Here is a 19,550-nt window from a genome sequence, read left to right on the forward strand (position 1 = left end):
TGATAAATATAAACAGGCATATTAAAACACACCCAGGATTCAGAGTTAACAAATCATCAACAAAAATAAATAAATGACATGTCCAGTCTTCTTCAATTTTTACAAATTCACAAAATATGTTGGGATAATAACGCACACTTGAAAATCGATATATGAAGATATACATTGTATATTTACCTTGCGCTGCAATATACGATTTCTTTCCTTGCACATCCTGTGACCATGACGAAATTGAAGATTAATATTAGGAATAAAATTACTCATTGATTTTTCAACAATTTCAATCTGTCTTTCTTGTATAAAAACTAAATGATGGCTACTCATTTGCATTATATATGTAGATTTTATTTCTTTGGCGATACACAGTTTTATTTGTGTACTTCATTAACATTAACCACTATAAAAATCGATTCAAATCACTGACCTCAATATAATTCGCGTTAATGTAGTCTGACTCTTTTGGCGATGTTTCCAGAACAACACGTGAATGGTCATCTACTCAAAACAAAATGTACACTGTTGATATTTATCACAACACTTATTACTAGTTCAATGAACGTCACATTGAGACACTTACACGGGAAAATCGTGGTGTACCGATTTTTGGCAACATTTTCCTGTTTCTTTCCTTCATTACATGGGTGTAGTTCTCCTCTAGGAATTGTCTATAAACACCAGTGAATGAAACGATAAAATTGTATATGTAGAGAAATAATGTTAATGCAATAAAAAATATATATGCAACATCAACGGAATACATTTAAAATTTTATTTCTGTACAGAATAGTGAGAACTGATTCTTAATATTTATTACAAGTCTTCGCCAGATATCTTGAATGACTTGATTCCACACTTACCTGTACAATGAACAAACTAAGACATGAGTTATATTTTCAAAACAAACAAACAAAACCCCCCACCAGCTTAAATCCTCCAAAGAAATGATACTAAAACGTTTTGCTAAATCGTTTCCATATATCAAGAAATTACAGACAATCATGCACAATATCCACTTAATTTCAATTGAACTATTCATATGTACGATTCACCTGTTACATAATTTTATTAATTAAAACACTCATACCATATATTCTTCTTTGAACTTGACATTCTGATTTTCAGACAAGACGAATATTGCTGTATCTAAATCTGCGACAGATATGTCTATTTTAGTATTCGTCATTAGTATTTCCCGGTTAGTTTTTAATTCTAAGCCAGGATTTCTGATTCCACTCATTTCCATATCTTCATGTCTTTTATCACCTGTAAAACATTATACATGTTGTATCAAATTGAATTACGACACGTAATGCTAATGTAAGCCAACAGGAAAAATTAGCAGCACGACAATATTTACTTTTGCCTGTGCTCATCTCCCCCCCCCCCCTATATCATTGATTAAAACAAAGATTTCTAACATAGTTACCTTAATAATGAATATTGCTGATATTATATTCTGTACTTGATATTATTAACAATAAGGTGTCTTTTACAGCAGCAGAATTACCTATTGTTAACGTTTCTGGGACAGAAGAAAATGTTATCGTCTCCGTATCTTCATGCTTTCTCTCCTTCTTTCTTCTCCATCTACATAAATACAAAAAGAAGTTTTAGTTTGGAGAGGAAGGTTTGTCTATATTTCATTGTTAATGTCTTAACAATTTTATTTTACATATCCCTTAAAATTGATTCATTCTTCTGTATAAATTTCAGAAAGGAAAATAGTTAAAAATACATTATGTGATTCATTTGTCAATAGATTAACAATAAAATGTACCGTATAAACAGTATCCCTGTGATGAGTACAATAATAAGACCTACGGCTCCCACCGTCCCTCCCACGGCTCCTGCTACTGCGCCAGAATCTGTCGTATCGGACTGTGCTGCAGAACCTCCTGACCCCGAAAATTCTGATAATAAACATATTCGCTAAAACGGATGATAACGGAGAAGAATTAACATAGAACGTTTTTGTTTGATTGCCTATCTGTTTAGGACAAGAGAAAACTTTGAAAAAGCACCATTTTCTTTCAACATATGTCGATTCCATATCCAGTTAACTCGAAATAAAAGATACCACAGAGAATCTTCCATATTTGCTTCGTACTTGAATATTTCATTGAATATAGATGTAAACGGCAAACCAACAACTCATCTTAATGACAAACGGGATGATTTAATCTTCTTTATCGTCATCTTCCAATATTTATATAGCAATACTTCATTATCACCTGCATATGTTGTTTATGTCTTTCAACTGAATTGGTACACAAGAGCTTGTTCTGCCTATGGATTGTTTTAAAACGAGGCAGGCTAATGACAAACAAGTTTATGTTCTAGGTGTTTCAACAGTCTTGTTTAATGTCAGCATTTCACAAATTTTATGGTAGTTATAACAATTTAGTTTGCTAATACAGTCTGTCATGAGGTTTAATCCTGTCTAACGTGTTTCGTATCAATTCTTAGGTCGTTATTCAGACTCTGACTTTGACCATGGATTGATTGTATCTTGTTTTAACGTCCCTTTCGAGAATTTTCATTCATATGGAGTCGTCACCAATACCGGTGGAGGGCTTCAAATTTTGACCTATTTTCGGCGTTTACGGCTTTACAAACAAAACAACATCTAAAAATATACTGTTTGATATAGAATACATTCTTTTGATAGGTGTTGAACTATTGATCAATTATTTGAATTTCATCCTTAACCTGGACGGGTCCAAATACTTGTCCGACTCGTTCATTTTTCACCCCTGTCGAGACGTATCCAATTTTAGATGAAGTGTCACAATTTTGAGTTATGCATGGTGCTCAAGACCGCAGCAGGGAGTGTTATGACGCTTTGCGAAGAGACAGGCACTATCTATGAAAATGTCTATGGTTTGACGGGACTCTGGGACCGAGACGGAACCCGGGCTTAACATTAGGTATATTAATGCAGGATAACGTAAGATAACTCCAAACGGAGTTACTTCCCCTTTTCAAACATTCAGCAGTGAAACACTAGAGATTTTTGAATCTGGACAATTACAAAATAGTATCGTGCGTTTTTGTATATACCTGGTATATTTAGCATAACTACTGATTTACAATCCAAGTTCCACAAAAGCTATAACACAGAAACAAATTTGACTCGAATATGAGGATATTTCGTCTGATGTACTAATATCGAATCTTATATATTTTTGTACTTTTAATGACAAATTAAATCTAACAATTATGAAGTTAATGCTAACTACTACTATAATGCACATTACAGGATACAATTTTGAATTCGATTGAGAACCGTTCTTAGCGCACTGATTTTTACTACAGATAACTCAGTTTACCTGATCCAGATATAGGGCTCACGGCGGGTGTGACCGGTCGAAAGGGGATGTATACTCCTCCTAGGCACCTGATCCCACCTCTGGTATATCCAGGAATCCGTGTTTGCCCAACTCTCTATTTTGTATTGCATTTAAGAAATGAACAGCATTTGTGAGCTGTTTATGGTCAATATGAACGGATTTGGATTTGAGTCAAATTTTGTGAATCGCGCTAGCGCATAGTCAATATGAACGGATTGTGTCGCGCTCTGAAACTGGTTGGTTCATGGAGAAAAATACGATTTGTAATATAAATATAGAAGTTATGAGATTTATCACAGGATATGGAATGGTTTAAATACTTTGTGGAACTTTGATATACTTTAGAGAATACAATCTTGATAATTTGGTAAAAACCAATTGCATGAAGTAATTGTACACAACATCTTATGTCTACAAATTGAAGTGGTACATGTAACTTGACGAAATGATTGTAAATAGAAATATTCTACTTCGATTAATACACACATTGTGATTCTTAGTACCTGAGGAAAACAATTGAAATGTCGTGTGGGACGTGTGATTACAAACTCCAAAGATCTTGAGGTTTGACTCAGGAAGCCGTTGCTCTCATGAATTGCAGCTCATAAAACCAAGGAATCACTTACTTTGCGACCATGACTTATAAACGTAATATTTAACTACAGATTGTTTTTATGGAAAACAAATGTCTCCCGAGCTCCCTAAATTGGAAGCGCTCCCAACGAAATCTCCTCCTCTTAATGTACTGCATGGTATGAAGGAGAAAGCATGAGCAGGGACATAGACATTATGAACTCCAATAAGCCACATAGGAGAAGTGTTCACAAACTAGTTTGCACCCCTACCCCTCAGATCCACTATACCTTCAAGGATAACAAATGGATCCTCCTGTTCCGATAATTGTACAAAATTTCAAGTTAATCGGATAAGCAATATCAGAGGAGAAGTGATTACAAGCTATTTCAACATTATCCACCCCTCTTAGATCTGCTATAACTTTAAGAAAAATAATTGGATCCTCCAGTCCCGACAATATGCATATCTACAAATAGCAAATGAAGCTTTTACAAAGTTTCAAATCTATCAGATAAGCCATATAGGAGAATTGTTCACAAGCCATTATACATCATCCGCCCCTCTTAGATCCACGATAACTTTTAGGAAAATAATTGGATCCTCCTGTCCCACCAATGTGCACATCTACAAATGGTAATTAAGCATTGTACAAAGTTTCAAGTCTATCCGATAAGCGATATAGGAGGAAAAGCGTTCAAAAGATTTTGTGACAGACAGACGGACGGACAGACGACGGACAACAGGGATCAGAAAAGCTCAGTTGAGCTTTCAGCTCAGTTGAGCTTTCAGCACAGTTGAGCTAAAAATTGAATATTCGTTGGCAAAATATAAGTTAGACACTTTCACTACAGTTAGGGGACCCTGACCACCCAACTGAACACGAACAGGATCCGTCAACATTGTCACAAACGCCGAGGCAGTTCTGAGAACAATTCTGGGAACAGTTGAGTCCATATGCTTCTTCGTCACATGCTTAAATACATACACAATGCACATATTCGCAATTAATGAGAAATGAACAATAAGTGTTACTATTCTTAACAAACTACATACGTTTGTTGCAGAAACTCCCCAAATATCCTGGTGTACAGCCCTCCAGACAAGATCCAGTGATGTGATTACATGTTATGTTTCTGCAATGATTGCTGCATGGATTTCCACAATCTTTGCCATACTTTCCTGCTGAGCACTCTAGAAGAACATTAGAGGGAAGCAATATAAGATTATCATTTTCCTGGAAGATGAAAAGGGGAATTTTAGACATCAAACTACAACCAATCCCATGAATTCTATAAAGAGCACAACAATGAGAACAGGGCAAACACAGACCATGGAAACACCAGAGGTGAGATCAGATGCCAATAAGTAAGTATACCCTGTTGACCGATCACACCCGTCGTGGACCCTAGATCTTATCACGTAAACGGAGTAATCCGGAGTCAAAATTATTATATAAAGAACGGCCAAGCAGTTGGTATAAAATACGTCAGACAGCATTCAATATACATATGCGTACTCCTCCTAGGCACCTTATCCCACCTCTGGTGTATCCAGGGGTCCATGTTTGCCCAACTATCTATTTTGTATTGCTTGTAGGAGTTATGAGATTGATCACTGTTCGTTATCTTCACCTTACATATATGTCATACATAGTTAAAACGCACATGTATTTGTATTCTAAAAGTTGACAGTATTATACAAAAGCTTTTTTGGAAAAACTTGTTTGCACTTTATTGATGATTTTTGTACTAATTTGGCGATCATATGAAATACCAAGGCAGGAAAAGAATTGTTTGATATTTAAAAGCTATATGATGCAAAGAATATTAGTAAGAAACGTCATATCTAAAATTACTCTGTTTGCAGTTTGGAGTCCTCCATCCCGTTTTACATCCGTATGTACAGCTGCCTGTGATATGGTCACATGACTGATTGACACAGTTCTCATTACATCTTACAGAACAGTTTTCTCCATAAAACGTAGCATTGCAAACTAAATGAAGTGAAATAGACAATGATAATAACATTATTATTAATAATAAGGCCTTTATTTATCCAGAATTACATATTTAGCGATAACACTAGTTTTCAATATGGGCCAGCATAGAACATACATACTGACAGATATTAGTAAAATAATGCAAATAAACTTAAAAAAAGATTCTGAATGTAAGATAAATAGGTACAAAATAAAGTCTAAAAATTATGGTGATTATCGCTAAGATAATTTATCTCAAAACATTGAAATTTACTACGTAAGGTAGGGATATTTTGCCACTGATTTGTTTTCGCTAATACCCTAAAAGGGTCAATCCAATGTTTCGTGACTTTACGTATTACTTTAGACTACCAATAATCTGTATTGTGCAAATAAAAAACGGAGTAAAATCGTTTTTCAATGCATGCTAGCAAAAATAGCACAAGGGAAATATTTCCATGGATACCATATCTATTTTCTTTGATAATACTTGATTAATAACATGTACTTTCAATAAAATCCAAATAAAGTTCCATTACACAGCTCATAAACTGTTACATAGCATGTCATATTTCATATTGCCATGAAGCTGATACTATTCATAAAACCTTCAATTTTTAAAGAAAAAAATATTGAGAAGTTTGACAAATCCCTTCATTCAAGAACACCATACCATTCAGAATAACAACGTACATTGAATATTTGTGATGAAAGTTTAAAATGAAGAGTGATAGTTTTTCAGGAAAAATACTTACTGGTGTGAAGAGGTTTTTACAAACTTTTAAAACTTAAATAAAAAACATTTTATTGCATTTGAAAAGTTCCTTTTTCAAATTTTGTGAGCTCCCTTAAAACGGCGATTTCAATATTTTATTTACAACTTTCGAGAAGAAATCAATAACAAATATTCATTTAGACAGAATGATACGATTACTTTTATCTCAGAAATACCTTGAATTGATCTAATGAATATTATTATAATAATTAATCAAAATTGATATTGCATACATTTACACATATCATTAACGCGAAAACTAAACAAGATGCCCATGTACCACATCACTCACCTGAGTCTCACCTTGGCTCATAGTTATAGATTTTTCCTATATATTCGCATGTAAAACTTTGATCCCCTATTGTGACCCCATCATACCCCCGGAGGCCATAATTTTCATGAACTTGAATCTGCGTTATGTCAGGAAGCTTTCATGTCAATTTCAGCATTTTTGGTCTAGTAGTTCTTGAGAAGAAGATTTTTAAGTGACCCCACCCTATTTTTGCATTTTTGTGATTATCTCCCCCTTGAAAGGAACATCACCTTCTATTGAATAAACTGGAAAGCCCTTTACCTAAGGATGCTTTTGACCAAGTTTGGTTGAAATTCGCCCCGTGGTTCTGGAGAACTCGAAAATGTAAAAAAAAAAAACCCAAAATACAGACAGACGGACAGACGACAGACAACAGGCGATCAGAAAATCTCATTTGAGTTTTTAGCTCAGGTGAGCTAAAATGTTGTGTAGAAGTATTCAATGTTGTTTATTTTCTCAATTTTTGAGAAAAAAATATTGACCACTTGCATAGTACGCAAAATATCTCTTGAGCACAACAAAAGACAAGGCTTGTAAAACGAGGATTGGTTTAACAGTTATATTGCAAATCGATAGATATTAAGGTGAAAAAAGTATCTAAGTTTGCATCATAATCTCGGTATTGTTTTTAAACGACTATGAAGACGCACAACATTAAACTTGCTCCAGTCGTTGTCATTGACATATAAGATTAAGCTTAAGATGAATGACTAAGATAAAGTTTTGTCAGCAGGGTCAATCCGTGATACCTGAATCTTTCCTATGGAAGAATAGTTACTTTTAGCGTGTATACATGTTCTTGTAGATATGAAGTGAAGTATCGGATTCAACAATGGACCTACATTTTCCGATGATTGATTGTATATTGTTTAATGTCCCTCTCAAGACTTTTTCATTTATATGGAGACGTCACCATTGTCGATGAAGGGCTGAAAAATTTATGCCTATGCTCGGCGCTTACGATCATTGATCAGGGAGGGATCTTTATCGTGCCACATCTGCTGTGACACGGGGCCTCTGGTTTTGCAGTCTAATCGAAGGACTGCCCCATTTAGTCGCCTCTTACGACAAGTTGGGATAATGAGGACCTATTCTAATCTGGACTTACTTTGCATGGGCCTAAACAATGCAATTTCCCGTGTTTTTTCAAATTGTCTGAGATGAGCGACTTCAAAGTCGATCTCTAAAGGAGCGTAAACTGACCCAAAGCAGATTATACTCGTATAATATGCCCCAGAATTAAAGCCATTCCTTAAATAACGACCTAGTATAATAATATAATAATAAGAATAATAATACTTTATTTCGTTATAACGAGTTAATTATCTCGTTATGACGAGTTAATTATTTCGAATGATAACGAGTTAGTATCTATGGACATCTTCAGGTCTTGCTCTTTCCAAAATGATTATAATTAATTAATAACCGCAAATTTAAAGTTAATAAAATATCTGGATTGCTCACGATTATTTTATGATGACTACATGTATTAGCTAACAATTGTGTTCGTCGTTAAGATGACAATAAAATCTTTATTTCTAGCTCCGAACAATTGAATATGTGACGGTATATTTTATCCTATTAACAAAAATATGAATTTTCCATGGTCAAGATGAAATTTAGATTTGATCGTTTTGATATACCACAATGGTGTGACAAATTTTTGAGCTAACTCGATATTTGGGTAAAATCTTCTCAAGAAACAACGGGCCAGGAACATTGAAATTTACAAAAAGGTTTCCAACATAGTGCAGATGCAAGTCTGTTAACATTATTCCCCTTGGGGGCCGGTATAACTGGGAAAATATATTTAAACTTACAAATATTTGCAAATTGATATATACTCTGATGATTTATTTTACAAGATTTATAATCTATTTTGAGTACATGTAATTGTATCATTGCTACGACCTGTTTTAAGAATAATCTTAGGTTTCGGGAATAAGAGAAGGTCTTACAACGTTACAAGTATGCTCTAAATAGCGATATTATCACACAGTATACACAAAAATTCCATTGTTTAGATTCTCCTCGATATGCGACAGTAGGATAAGGTCAGTGAGCCAAATGAAATATGTAGGTGAATCGTCAACATTTCTGAAGAATGAGTTGTCTAATCATAGGGAGACACATTGTCTGTTGTCATTTATGCCGCACACGCGACTCTAAATATGATTTCCACATCACTTCCCGGTCGCGGTAGCTCAGTGATGGAGTATTCGCCTTGTAACCGGGAGGTCATGAGTTCGAGTCCCTCTCATGCCATGATCACCTCCAACCTACGATGTAACCATACATGTAGGTAGTGATTGCTCTTTTACTAAACACTCGACATTTAGAAGTTAGAATCATAAGCTTTCGGATATGACCTTAAAAACTGATATCCCATGTCGCGACAGGCTTTTGCACAATAAAGACTGCGCAGTTGTGTTAGTAGGGCCATAGAAATATGTCAGGAAAAAAATAATAAACAGATCAATTTTTGACAAATTCTGTAAACACAACCCTTTTATACCAAAACAATATTTATATGTTATCAAGTGCATATAGACCTTCAATACATTTTTCACCCGACAGACAGTCTCTACATCAGCTGTGTATCACGTGATCAAATATCAAGATAAAATCGTACCGTGAATGTATAAATCGTTCAATTGGCACGATATCCAGATGTAAAACTTATACGGTACCAATTTTGATGCACCAGATGCGCATTTCGACAAATAATGTCTCTTCAGTGATGCTCAACCGAAATGTTTGAAATCCGAAATAACTATGAAGTTTTAGATCTAAATATAGCCATAAACAGCGTGCCAATCAGATATCAATGCAAGTTGAAGTTAATATAACTTCAAAGCATATTAATGTCTTAATTTGAAAAGTGTTGGGTACAAGTTTATCGTAACTTGTAACATGTCTAATTTCTGCATTGAATATGTAAGATGCAGCGATTTTTACATATACAAAGTCGAATCTAGCCTGAAAAACATGTTTTCTTTTGAAGCTACAACTTCCTCACCCAACTTTCCTTTTGCACTGAAGTTCACATGTCACATAAATCAAACATCTTTCATTCAAAAACCTCGGAGTGTCGTGCCGATGCTTAATTTTTTATGTACGGAAACCCTGTTTATGTAAATAAGTCCATTGTGTAAGTCACTATACGTGCAGATTAGGGGCAATATCTAGATCACAATATGATATGGATATTACTTTAGCATGTATGTTCTATAAAGAAGATAGTGAAACTATTTCAATATCAAAGAGAATTAATATAACCCATTTGACAGAAACTTTTACACGTTTGCGGTTTATCCTTTGACAGCGGTGGTAAATAACGAAAAAACAGTTTGACATTTCCAACCGCAACGGGACTGTAGATATATACGTCATGACCTTCGTCATGACGTATTTGTCATTGCGATGTCATGTAATGTGCCATTGCGGTAAAGTAAATTTATGTACAGCACTGAATTTATGGGGAAAGCCTTAACTCAACCGCCTCTTGCTACGGTCCTGCGTTCTAAGTATAGATTTAAATTTGCAGTGCTTCACTTACAGCTGGTGACGAGAGTGAAAAATTCTCGACGAGACTTAAAATAACTTACCAATCAACCACACCATTCCTATTTAGCTCCGAATTTTGTTTTTCGCTATGCCTTAGTTGTGACAAAACACAATTGGAACAAAATCTGTTTATCAACAAATGGGAGATAGTTAACAATATGAGCAAGAGTATCCAAGAAACTACATCAAATGTTACTAAAAACCTGTCTACTATTTTCTCCGAGATGAGGGAATAAACCATTGACTGGATATATAGGCCTACAAAACACGACTACCAGCGTGAAAGGTGGCTTTCCGAAAATATCAAACATTGCATGTAGATGTAACTGACGTCACACAAAAAGATCAAACGAAGTAAGAACATTACAGTACTCTACTATCCATAACAAATTGTGTTTCACACGAAAGATCAAGATACTCCCCTAACATACTGGTATGTTCATCCATGTAAGGTATTTTATTTTTACTGATCAACTTCCCTAAATGAATAATGAAGGTGACAAACGTCTAAAGATAAAGGACAGACAGGTGTATATGTGTATGTATGCTATTTTGGGTAAAAAAAAGTACCATTCTAAGTTCGTTAGACTATTATATTACATTGTTCATTAAACAAATGGATACCTACCTTCCTCACATTTACTTCCTTGAAATCCATCGTCACATCCATGTTCACAATGTCCGTCTCTATGGTTACAATGATTACTTTCAGATCGGCAATGGGGACTGCAGTTCTCTGAACAATTCAATCCGTACCAGCCAACTGAACATGCTATCAATGTGAAATATGATAATTTATAATTTCATCATATCAAAAATGTTCTTGAGCAAAACATGGCAAGATTGAAGTACCAAAATCATTTAATGATAACCATATTAGATATATATCATGTATGCATAGGTCTTCAGATGAACGTGCTGGAAGCCAAAGATAGATTGAAAAATTATAAGAGTGGTAGGGAAAGAACCCCAAACACACACAAACATGATGTGAATGATCAAACAGCACAAATATGAAACCAAATGTTATAATATTAAATAATATTGGGATAGCAGGAAACAGTCCAGTGGAGAAACAAAGTACACGCATTATATTTAATATTTTTGTCATAACAAAGATAATTATGTCACTTACTACTGACATGTTATAATATGTATACATACTATAAATAGATATTTTCATAATATCTATTATTTAATTTGATTATTGCGACTACGTTTGTACTCATGATACGTACATGTATGTCATGTAGTGACTCTGTACTTCAGGAGAAGGCTTCTATAGGCGATACCTGCTGCCTAATCCTATTATGATATATATTATACAGTTATTGATTGGGTCCGGTGACAACTGCTGTATGATTGATCAGAGAACGGATCTGTTGCCCGAAGCCTTAAGCTGACGGCCACAGATCTTTCGAGGGTTAAACAACATAGTAGTTGTCTGAGGACACAGTCTATACCTGTTATGTTATACCCCTTTATTTTCTACGTGTAGTTTTTACCAGATGCACATGCATGGATTGTTGACTTCAAACAAGACAGTATGATTGCACACATTTATCAACATATCTATTACATTTGTAGTTTAAAAGAAAACACACCCAATGTCCTAATTAATAATCAATAATTACATTTTTCGTATTTCTGCTCTGTGTTTCATCTAATAGATATGAGAGTTGGTTTAACAGTTAAAATTTTGGTTCTAAATGGTATAAGTTTTAAATGGGAAAATATCTAGGTTGATAACAAAATAAACTAGTTCTAATTGTAACGGGGACCGTAACATATATTCCTCAAACCTCCTCAATTAAAAAGTGATGTCATTGTAAACCTATAGCAATATAATAATGATTACATGTGGTACGTTCCAAGAAATGAAAGAAAGCAATGCACGTGCATACACGAGCACGCGTGTATGATTCCGCACTTTTGTTGATATCATTCAAAAGGCATTTGTATCATATACCCACAGTATGAATATCAAGTTATAGTGATTTTAAAATCGTCCAATCAGAATTCGGCATACGTTCATGAACGTGCTGAGCAGTAATTTTAGCCACATCAATTTGTAAGGAGTACCAAGACACATTTATAACCTTAACATCAAAAGAATTTGATGAAAAACAAAAACAAAAACGGTATCGTCCTTTAAAAAATAAACATTTGAAAAACGATGCACGCGCATGCGCGTGTGCTTTTGCATTTTTCATTACACAGATATAACGATACAGATATCATCTACCAATACTGTAAATACCAACTCATTCCCTTTTTAAATAAGATAGTTACAAACGTTTTAGTATTATCCAATCAAAAAGAAACGCAAGTGAATGCGCGCGCATATCGGTAATTTTGACCATGCACACCAGTTACGAGTCTCAACATCAATTAAGATCACTCCAGGAGGAGTTACTTCCCCTTTTCAAATGTTCAGTGGGGAAAGCTATAAACTTTTGCATATGGACAATTACAAAACATTATCGTACGTTTTCGTATACCTGGTATAGTTAGCATAACTAGTGATTTACAATCCAAGTTCCACTAAAGCTATAACACTAGAAAAAAAAAAAAAACGAATTTGACTCGAAAATGAGGATATTTCATCTGATGTACTGATATACAATCTTTTTTTCTTTTTCTTTTTACTTTCAATGACACATTAAATGTAACAACCATGAAGTTAATGCTAACATTTACTATAACTTATTCAATAATGTACATTATGCAAGGTGAAGATAACGAACAGTGATCAATCTCATAACTCCCACAAGCAATACAAAATAGATAGTTGGGCAAACACGGACCCCCGGACACACCAGAGGTGGGATCAGGTGCCTAGGTGGAGTAAGCATCCCCTGTTGACCAGTCACACCCGCCGTGAGCCCTATATCCTGATCAGGTAAACGGAGTTATCCGCAGTCAAACTCAATGTGCCAAGAACGGCTTAACTTAACAATATTATAGGATAGAATTTTGAATTCGATTGACAGAATTTGGAATGGTTTAATTACCTTATGAAACTTTTATATACTTCAAAGAATACAATCGTGATAATTTGGTAAAAACCGATTGCAGAAGTAATTGTACACAACATCATACGTCTACAAATTGAAGTGGTACATGTAACTTGACGAAATGATTGTAAATAGAATTATTCTACTTCGATCGATACACACATTGTGATTCTTAGTACCTGAGGAAAACAATTGAAATGTTGTGTAGGACGTGTGATTACAAACTCCAAAGATCTTGAGGATTGACCCAGAAAACCGTTGCAAGGAATCACTTACTTTGCGACCATGACTTACAAACGTAATATTTAACTAAAGATTGTTTTTATGAAAAACAAATGTCTCACCAGCTCCCTAAATTGGAAGTTCTCGAAATAAAACATCCCTTTAATGTACTGCTTGGTATGAAGGAGAAAGCATGAGCAGGAAAATATACACTATGAACTCCAATAAGCCAAATAGGAAAAATGTTCATAAACTATTTTAACACCAACCCCTCATATCCACCACAGCTTTAAGGATAACAAATGGACCCCTTGTTCCGATAATTGTACAAAATTTGAAGTTAATCGGTAAGCAATATAGGAGGAGAAGTGCTCACAAGCTATTTTAACATTATGCACCCCTCTTAGATCTACTATAACTTTTGGAAAAATAATTGGATCCTCCTGTCCCGACAATATGCAAATCTACAAATGGCAGTGAAGCATTGTACAAAGTTTCAAGTCTATTCGATAAGCTATATAGGAGGAAAACCGTTCACAAGATTTCGTGACAGACAGACAGACGGACATATGGATGAAAAGTACAAAAACAATATGTCTCCCCCTGAAAGACATAAAAATATGCTATATGGGGGGGGGGGGGGGAGATATAATTCTTCAGAGATAGAGCATTTTCAAATATAGAATATTCGTTGGCAAAATATAAGTTATACACTTACTTTCATTACAGTCAGGGGACCCCGTCCACCCAGAGGAACACGTGCAGGATCCGTCAACAAAATCACAAATGTCGAGGCAGTTCTGAGAACAATTCTGGGAACAGTTGAGTCCATATGTTCCATTCGCACATGCTTAAATACATACACAATGTACATATTCGCAATTAATGAGAAATGAACAATAATTGTTACTATTCACAATAAACTACATACGTTTGTTGCAGAAACTCCCCCAATATCCTGGTATACAGCCCTCCAGACAAGATCCAGTGATGTGATTACATGTTATGTTTCTGCAATGATTGCTACAGCGATTTCCACAATCTTTGCCATACTTTCCTGCTGAGCACTCTAGAAGAACATTAAAGGGAAGTAATATGAGATTATTTATTTATCGTTCGAGCTTTTCCTGCAAGATGAAAAGGGGAATTTTAGACATCAAACTGCAACCAACCCCATGAATTCTATAAAGGACACAGCATTGAGAACAGGGCAAACACAGAAACACCAGAGAAGGGATCAGATGCCAATAAGTAAGCATACCCTGTTGACCGATCACACCTGTCGTGGACCCTAGATCTTATCAGGTAAACGGAGTAATCCGGAGTCAAAATGATTATATAAAGAACGGTCTAGCAGTTGGTATGAAATACGTCAAACAGAATTCAATATACATGTATGTCATACATAGTTAAAGCGCACTTGTATTTGTATTCTAAAAGTTGACAGTATCATACAAAAGCTTTTTGGAAAAAAATGTTTGCACTTTATTAATCATTTTTGTACTAATTTGGTGATCATATGAAATACCAAGGCTGGAAAAGAATTTTTTGATATTTTTAAAGCTATATGATGCAAAGAATATTAACAAGAAACACTGTATCAAGAATTACCCTGTTTGCAGTGAGGAGTCCTCCATCCCGGTGTACATCCGTATGTACAGTTGCCTGTGATATGGTCACATGACTGATTGACACAGTTCTCATTACATCGTAGAGAACAGTTTTCTCCATAAAAGGTAGCATTGCAAACTAAAAGAAGAGAAATAGACAATGATGATAATATTAATAATAATAACAAGGGCACCGCTAAGCGGAGCATCCCTTCGCGGTAGGAAATATCATGAACATATGCATTATATTCATATATAGGTTTTTGTTAAATATATATAGCTATGTATTATTGATTAAAATTCAGATACCTCTAATATCATTAGGTGGTGGTGGTGGTGGTGGGGGGGGGGGGGTTAATTAATATGGCATTTTTAATAAACCTATCAAGGTGCATATTATCTAGGGGGAGGGGGGCATATACATATGTGATTGGGCAGTTTCCCTTATTCCTAGCAGAAACATTTTTTCGTTATGTAAAAAGACAATATACCGGTGTTGACAGGTCGACAAAGCTTGTGAAATATCTTTATAGCTTTCAAGAATTACATACGCAGCATGCTTACTCCTCCTAGGCACCTGATCCCACCTCTGGTGTGTCCAGGGGTCCGTGTTTGCCCAACTATCTATTTTGTATTGCTTGTAGGAGTTATGAGATTGATCACTGTTCGTTATCTTCACATTGCACATACGCCTCAAGAATTAATTCAGAATTAATTCTGTAAACAAACACGTGTGGTAATCTGAATTAATTCTGTATTGTAAACACGTGGGGTGATCGGGTAATGAAACCGCGACGCTCATCAAATTATTTTAATTAGTCAGTGTCAGAGATGGCGCTTTTAATTCCTACAGACTGTCTTTGCGCACACCAACGTGCACTAACATGACAATGTACAAATACAAACTTACCTGCAGCAGACGTAAGCTGTCTCGATTTCTTTAAACTGGTTCCCTGTTAATTGGTGCAACCGAAGCGACCAGAATCGTAACTTGACAGGGTACCAGTTTAAAGTAACCAGACATAAGTATTGTCAACTCGTACGTAAAATTTCACGGTTTTTAGGTAGTAAAGACTCGATATTTTAAGAAATATTTCACCGATTAACTTTAAAATGAATAGGGTTCGTCTTTTTACAATGCCACATATGTATGCGAAGGCTGAGAATCGTTAATGCAAAGGTTCTCTTTAAATCTTGCCCACAAGCTGTAATGGACACACACACACATATACACACACACACACAGTAGCGATGCTATATCCCCTGCGCAACTTGTTGCGCGAGGGGATAATAAAGCCTTTATTTATCCAGGATTACATATTTAGCGATAACACTAGTTTTCAATATGGGCCAGCATAGAACATACATACTGACAGATATTAATAAAATAATGCAGATAAAATGATTCTGAATGTAAGATAAATAGGTACAAAATAAGCTTTAAAATTATGGTGATGATCGCTAAGATAATTTATCTCAAAACATTGAAATTTACTACGTTAGGTAGGGATATGTCGCAACTGATTTAGTTTCGCTAATACCCTAAAAGGGTCAATCCAATGTTACGTGAATTTACGTATTACCTTAGACTACCAATAATCAGTATTGTGCAACTAAAAAAACGGAGCAAAATCGTTTTTCAATGCATCCTGGCAAAAAAAGCACAAGGGAAATATTTCGATGGATACCATATCTATTTTTCTTTAATAACACTTGATGAATATCATGTACTTTCAATAAAATCAAATAAACTTTCATAACACAGCTCAAACACTGTTACATAGCATGTCATATTTCATATTGCCATGAAGCCGATACTTTTCATAAAACCTTCAATTTTTAAAGAAAAAAATATTGACAGGTTTGACAAATCCCTACATTCAAGAACACCATACCATTCATAATAATAACGTACATTGAAGATTTGGGATGAAACTTTAAAATGAAAATATTTACTGGTGTGAAGAGGTTTTAGAAACTTTTAAAACTTAAATAAAAAACATTTTATTGCATTTGAAAAGTTCCTTTTTCAAACTTTGTGAGCTCCCTTAAAACGGCGATTTGAATATTTTATTTACAACTTTCGATAAGAAATCAATATTTATACCATAACAAATATTCATTTAGACAGTATGATACAATTACTTTAATCCTCAGAAATACCTTGAATTGATCTAATGAATATTATTATAATAATTAATCAAAATTGTTATTGCATATATTTACACATATCATTAACGCGAAAGCTAAACATCACTCACTTGAGTCACCTTGGCTCATATTTATAGATTTTTCCTATATATTCGCATGTAAAACTTTGATCCCCTATTGTGACCCCAATATACCCTCAGAGGCCATGATTTTCATGAACTTGAATCTGCATTATGTCAGGAAGCTTTCATGTCAATTTCAGCTTTTCTGGTCCAGTAGTTCTTGAGAAGATTTTTAAATGACCTCACCCTATTTTTGCATTTTTGCGATTATCTCCCCCTTGAAAGGAACATCACCCTTCTATTTAATAAACTTGAAAGCACTTTATCTAAGGATGTTTTTGTCCAAGTTTGGTTGAAATTCGCCCCGTGGTTCTGGAGAAGAAGTAGAAAATGTAAAAAAAAAAAAATACAGACAGACGACAGACAACACCTTCAGCTTGAGCTAAAATGTTGTGTAGAAGTATTCAATGTTGTTTATTTTCTCAATTTTTGAAAAAAAATATTGACCACTTGCATAGTACGCAAAATATCTCTTGAGCACAACAAAAGACAACGCCTGTAAAACGAGGATTGCGTTGAAAGTTATATTGCAAATCGATAGATATTTAGGAGAAAAAAGTATCTAAGTTTGCATCAAAATCTCGATATTGTTTTTAAACAACTATGAAGACGCATAACATTAAAATTGCTCCAGTCGTTGTCATTGACATATAAGATTAAGCTTATGATGAATGACTATGCAAGGTGAAGATAACGAACAGTGATCAATCTCATAACTCCTACAAGCAATACAAAATAGATAGTTGGGCAAACACGGACCCCTGGACACACCAGAGGTGGGATCAGGTACCTAGGAGGAGTAAGCATCCCCTGTTGATAAAGTTTTGTCAGCAGGGTCATTCCGTGATATCTGAATCTTCCTTATGGAAGAATAGTTACTTTTAGCGTGTATACATGTTCTTGTAGATATGAAGTGAAGTATCGGATTCGACAATGGACCTACATTTTCCGATGATTGATTGTAAATTGTTTAATGTCCCTCTCAAGACTTTTTCATTTATATGGAGACGTCACCATTGTCGATGAAGGGCTGAACAATTTATGCCTATGCTCGGCGCTTACGACCATTGATCAGGGAGGGATCTGTATCGTGCCACACCTGCTGTGACACGGGGCCTCTAGTTTTACAGTCTAATCCGAAGGACTACCCCATTTAGTCGCCTCTTACGACAAGTTGGGATAATGAGGACCTATTCTAATCTGGACTTACTTTGCATAGGCCTAAACAATGCAATTTCCCGTGTTTTTCAAACTGTCTGAGATGAGCGACTTCAAAGTCGATCTCCAAAGGAGCGTAAACTGACCCAAAGCAGATTATACTCGTATAATATGCCCCAGAATTAAAGCCATTCCTTAAATAACGAGCTAGTATAATAATAAGAATAATAATACTTTATTTCGTTATAACGAGTTAGTATCTATGGAAATCTTCAGGTCCTGTTCTTTCGAAAATGATTATACTTATTTAATAACCGCAAAATTAAAGTTAATAAAATCTCTGGATTGCTCACGATTATTTTATGATGACTACATGTATTACGTAACAATTATGTTCGTCGTTAAGATGACAAGAAAATCTTTATTTCTAGCTCCGAACAATTGAATATGTGACGGTATATTTTATCCTATCAACAAAAATACGAATTTTCCATGGTCAAGATGAAATTTAGATTTGATCGTTTTGATATACCACAATGGTTTTAATTTTTTTTTTTTAGAGCTAACTCGATATTTGGGTAAAATCTTCTCAAGAAACAACGGGCCAGAAAAATTGAAATTTACAAAAAAGTTTCCAACATAGTGCAGATTCAAGTTTGTTAAGATCCTGCCCCCTGGGGCCCGGTATTACTGGGGAAATATATACAAAGT

The 19,550-nt window shown here is 34.9% G+C and overlaps 1 protein-coding gene across 1 annotated transcript in view; it reads right to left on the reverse strand.

Annotated features, from left to right (window-relative positions):
• The window catches only part of LOC125669308 (uncharacterized), a 255,519-nt gene that overhangs the window by 12,317 nt on the left and 223,652 nt on the right, over positions 1–19,550 (reverse strand). The window contains exons 9-20 of the mRNA XM_056163849.1: positions 14,730–14,867; positions 14,517–14,648; positions 11,188–11,331; positions 5,782–5,919; positions 4,980–5,117; positions 4,767–4,898; positions 1,778–1,910; positions 1,508–1,587; positions 1,085–1,263; positions 578–665; positions 425–495; positions 178–214 (exon numbers count right to left, since the gene is read on the reverse strand). Coding sequence (XP_056019824.1) covers positions 178–214; positions 425–495; positions 578–665; positions 1,085–1,263; positions 1,508–1,587; positions 1,778–1,910; positions 4,767–4,898; positions 4,980–5,117; positions 5,782–5,919; positions 11,188–11,331; positions 14,517–14,648; positions 14,730–14,867 — 1,410 coding nt within the window. The remainder of the gene's footprint in view (positions 1–177; positions 215–424; positions 496–577; positions 666–1,084; positions 1,264–1,507; positions 1,588–1,777; positions 1,911–4,766; positions 4,899–4,979; positions 5,118–5,781; positions 5,920–11,187; positions 11,332–14,516; positions 14,649–14,729; positions 14,868–19,550) is intronic.

This window comes from Ostrea edulis, chromosome 4, assembly GCF_947568905.1.
Source record: "Ostrea edulis chromosome 4, xbOstEdul1.1, whole genome shotgun sequence".
NCBI lineage: Eukaryota > Metazoa > Mollusca > Bivalvia > Ostreida > Ostreidae > Ostrea > Ostrea edulis.